General features: G+C 44.3%; 1 protein-coding gene and 1 pseudogene across 2 annotated transcripts in view; one reads left to right on the forward strand and one right to left on the reverse strand.

Moving 5' to 3' along the window:
* The window catches only part of LOC147623139 (pentatricopeptide repeat-containing protein At4g25270, chloroplastic pseudogene), a 2,196-nt pseudogene extending 928 nt beyond the window's left edge, over positions 1–1,268 (forward strand). The window contains exon 2 of the transcript XR_015269407.1: positions 1–1,268. This exon is cut by the window's left edge and continues 381 nt beyond it. The product of XR_015269407.1 is annotated as a pentatricopeptide repeat-containing protein At4g25270, chloroplastic pseudogene (transcript).
* Positions 690–1,902, reverse strand: LOC147623140 (pentatricopeptide repeat-containing protein At4g18520, chloroplastic-like). Its single transcript, XM_086821738.1, has 4 exons — positions 1,566–1,902; positions 1,232–1,471; positions 1,094–1,148; positions 690–948 (listed from the first exon to the last, which is right to left on the reverse strand). Exons 1-4 carry the CDS (start codon positions 1,900–1,902, stop codon positions 690–692), a joined length of 891 nt encoding a protein of 296 aa, XP_086677864.1.
* Positions 1,903–4,792: the final 2,890 nt, after the last annotated feature.

Raw genomic sequence — 4,792 nt, forward strand, 5'->3', positions numbered from 1 at the left:
CTTGGTTCGAGATGTTGCCTCCTGGAATGCACTAATTGCAGGATATGCCAAACACATGCATGGTGAGGAGGCACTGAACTGTTTTAAACAGATTCAGCTTAAGGGCATCTCTCCAAATACTGTCACATTTGTACTCGGCTTGAAGGCATGTGGCAGCATAGGAGCTACAGAAAAGGGTCAAGAAATACATCATGAGATTGCTAGAAGAGGTTTGTTGGGAAGGGCTGTTTTGATTGGTAGCACCATGGTGGATATGTATGCCAACTGTGGCTTGCTTGTAAAGGCAGAGGAAGTGTTTGACAAGCTTCCAGTTCGAGATGCAGTCTCATGGAACAAATGCAACTGGAGGGTCTCTCCAGATGCTTACACATAGGGTGTCGCCGAAAACGACATCCAATGTAAAGCCTTTCATGCTCTGCCTCAAGAGTGGCCCCACACTTGCCATACATACTGCCAAGGGTGTTGCTGACAAAGACATGAGATAAGACATCTTCCCTACAAGCATCAGCATGTAATGCCTTACCAATTTCAAGAGACATTGTCTTGGTCGATTTCCCGTCCATAAAAAGTTCCATCTCTGCAAGAGTGGCACATGCCTGTATAGTGGTCACAAATGTTAGTTGTCTGGCCTTACGCCTTCCTCTTGCATTTGTGTGTACAACTGTAAAACCATATGTCCTTTTCCCTGCTCAACGTACTGACAAGGGTATGGCAATCCCTGACACAACATCACGATGGGATAATGCATTAAACATGTGCTCAGCTTCCACAATTGCCACACCACACTTGCCATACATACTCACGAGGGTGCTGCCAATAATAACATCTAATGCAAAGCCTTTCCTAAGGGCATTAGCATGCAAATCCTTTCCTAAGGGCATCAGCATCACCTTTGTTAATCTTCCTTCCTCTAAAGAGCTTCTTCTGTCTCTGCCAGAATGGCACATGCTTGAATGGTGATCAAAGATGTCAGGTGATCTGGAATCAAGCCTTCATCTAGCATCTATAAGTACAACTTTAAAGCCTTCTATCCTTGGCTCTGCTCAAGTTTCAACATATGCTAAGAGCATCGCATTCCATGTCCCACACTTGCCATACATGCTCACAAGGGTGTTTCCGACAGACATCAGACACAATGTCTTTCTGGCCTGCATCAACATGTAGTTTCAACATATGCTGAGAGCACCACATTCCATGTCACAATATCATGGTGGGATAATGCACCAAATACTTGCTCTGCCTCCAGAGTGGCCCCACTTTCCATGCATGCTCACAAGGGTGTCGCCAACAAAGGCATCAGATGCAAAGCCTGTAATTTCAGAGAATACATGCTCTGCTTCAACAATATTCCCACACTTGCCATACATGCTCACAAGGGTGTTTCCGAAAAAGACGTCAGACACAATGTCTTTCCGACCAGCATCAACATGTAGTTTCTTGCCGAATTCAAGGTCAGGTATGCTGCCACAAGCTTTGAAAAGGCTGACAAAGGTATACCGGTCCAACTAGACACCATCATCTAGCATGCATTGATACATTTTGAGAGGTCTTGAGAGCAGCCGCACGTTCCACATAAGCAGAGATGATGGCGGTCCAGGAGAAGACTGTACGGCATGGCAATGTGTAATATGTGTGGAGAGCATCTTCAATGGCACCACAAAAGGCCGGGGTCATCACCAAGTAGTCACCCAGAAGGCCAGTCAGGGGGGTACGATGTTGGGCAAGATGGGCATGGATTTGCTTGGCTTGAGCAAGGGCTTTGCTCTTCTTGCATTCCTTGAGGAGGGAAACGTAGAAGTGGGTGGAGGGAGGTGTGCCGATGCAAGACAACACTTCAAGGGCCATGTCCAGCTGCCTTTTTGGGCAAAGAGGCTGCAGACCTCCTTCCAAGATTCTAGACATTGCGCCTCATAAGGAGATGCATCGTGCAGCTCACAGCAAAACAAGACTAGCTTGATTTATTCCAAACTGAGCTTGAGAGGGCCTGTCCCGCAGACAACGTTTATTTGCAGCTTGAAATCTTGCGGCAGCTAAGGGCAAAGAAATGCATGCTGAGGTTGCTAGGAATGGGTTGCTGGAAAGAGACCCCTTTGTTGGTATGTCCTATGTACCTCACAGCTTTGCTTTGCATTTGGTGTCAGAAACACATCCGTTGATGCAAAGGAAGCTGAGTTATATGGGCACAGTGAGAAGCTAGCGATTGTGATGTGTTTTCTTGGACAGCACTACTACTTTTTTCAAATACTGCAAGCACGTTCACCCACATGGCATCACCTGATTGGTGTGGATAAAACATGACACACAGATTGCAAGAGGTAAGAGTCATTTACAAGTGCAAAACGATGCTGAATTTGATATTAGAACATCGAAGGAGATAAGAGCTAATTAGAGTGATATCTACATCCAAAAATAGGTGTGGAGTTAAGATGGTTTGTCGGTATACAAAAAGAGCCATTAGGGACAAAATGCTTCCATTGTAGCACGTATGTATAAGCATTATTCAGCCACATACATATCTAGCTAGTGAGTTGCGCAACACCTAAGCATTTTTCCGAGGAACTTGACGAGGATGATGTGGCAAGGTTGGAATTAACATCTCTTTCTACACCCTGGTGCATGTCTAATAGCATGTTGTGGAGTATGCAACAGAAAACTATGATTCTAAAAAGTTCTCTTGGCCTTGGGCATGCAATCTTTCCATTCAAATAGCGCCATTGGTTCTTTAATCATCCAAATGCCCTCTCAACCACAATACGTGTAGAAGATAGCTTGAAATTGAATCTCCTTTGATTCTCTGTCTGTGGAAGCAGACACGGGGTCATAAGCCAATCTTTGAGACCATACCCACCATCTCCTACAATATACGAGTTCGCGAATTGATAGATGCCTATGTTGGAAGATTGTACCACTCAAGTGGAGACCTTGCTCAACACATTGAGCAAATGAGGAGTTTCATAGGATCCTCTTATCATTAGCTGAACTCAGCCAGCTTGCAAAAACATCCATGAACCTAAGGTCCATATCAACTATGCATTGCACACTCATGGAGTAGTTTTTGTTTCGATCGAACCAATCTACCCCGCTCTCGCATTTTGGCTTGTCCATGTTGACATGAGTCACATCAAACGCACCACAATAGTTGGGAAGCCGTGTTGAAGAAGAAAGCCCCTCTTTACTTCTGCCATGTGCATGGGGATCTCGTGTGGCCAGAAAATGAAACGACCATGATGTACAAGCAAAGCTTCAACAATCTTGCAAATAATTTTAGATACGGTAGATCTACCAATACCAAAGTGCTCACTTATGTCAATAAGGCGTATCCCACTTGCAAGATGAAGAAGAGCCACTGCGACCTGCTTCTCCACCGGGAGTATTCGCCCATTTACATGGGCTAGAGATGGTGGTATGGCCCCTTGTTGTAGTTTCTCTTGAAGTAAGTTTCTCAAAGCCTCAAATAAGGTCATTGGCAACCTAAAGAGATCCTTGATTTTTGAGTCATCCCCTCGAGCTACCGACACCTAATGGTTCCACCAATCAAGGGATCTCGGCTTTACATAAAGCTGTGAGATACTACAACATTCAGATGCAACATATAAAACCTGGGTCGCTGAAATGGCCTGGATAAAAGCTAATAAGAACACTGTGTTCTGGCTTGAAGTGAGCACTTTTTTTATTGATTCGAAATGAAGTGGCATTGCTGCATGTTCAAATTTTGTGCTTCTCCTTCGTGAGAGTAGTACACTCAATAGAGTCACCACCATGTCAAGCATAGCCATAGAAATAGCTTGGACATGATTAGGAATAACCATTATGGTGAGAGAGGGAGTGTAGCAAGCTTCTAGCAACAGTTGCAGTTCATGTAAAGAAGATAGGGACACTCGCAAGGTGAGTAATACAAGCGTGGAGAAATTCAAAAATAGGCGTGAGAGAGAAAAGGAGGGATAATTTTTAAATTTTTGCGTGTGGCCCAAGGTCACTTTGGGCCTTGGCCATTTCCCACCATCGGTGGCCTTTTTCTTTCACACCAGATGGGCCATTTCTGTTCGCCACTCCCTTCGTGTGATCTGCCTCTAAGACCTTAATACGTCTTACACTCACGAGTCACAACACTCCCCCTTAATACGATTAAGGTCATTAGGAGAGTAGTATTATTTGAAAAATAAAAGAGCTATATTTACATTGATGTGTAAAGCTCATGTGCACTTGTGTCACCCACGATCATAACGTGAGTTGTGTATGGCATTAGCAGTTTTCATTTTCACTCTAGGAGGTGGAGCTTCGGAATCATCAACACTTTTACGAGCTTGTTCCCACACATTCCCCCTCAAGGGAGTAAAAGGGGTGAATCGTGAAGAGGATGGCTCATTGGAAATTTCCGAAGCTTGTGCAGGATCATGGTGATAAAAGGCATTGTAATTGGCATTTAAATGATGGTTATGGTGGACATAGTGATTCATGTGATTTGCATATGAAAGGGGGTTATGAAGAGCATGGTGGGGATATGCCAAAGAGTTATGATAATGGTTATAAACATATGAAAGATGATTATTGTGGAGAATGTGAGTAGCATGAGCTAGAAGGAAAATTGCAAATAAAATAAGTATGCATGGTGGTGGCGACGTGCTCCAAGTTAGCAACTAGTATGTGGGATTCAGAGACACCAATTTGGGCAATGACATGGAATGTTAGGTCCTTGGTGGTGGGATACGCCATGTGGGCAGCAGCGGTGAGTGTGAGCTCACAGAAGTGGGCATGATTGTCTGTGTGAGGGACAATGATAGAGTGAGATGCC

This window comes from Cibotium barometz, chromosome 27 (assembly GCF_041138505.1).
Source record: "Cibotium barometz isolate CiBa-2024 chromosome 27, ASM4113850v1, whole genome shotgun sequence".
In the NCBI taxonomy this organism is placed as follows: Eukaryota; Viridiplantae; Streptophyta; class Polypodiopsida; order Cyatheales; family Cibotiaceae; genus Cibotium; species Cibotium barometz.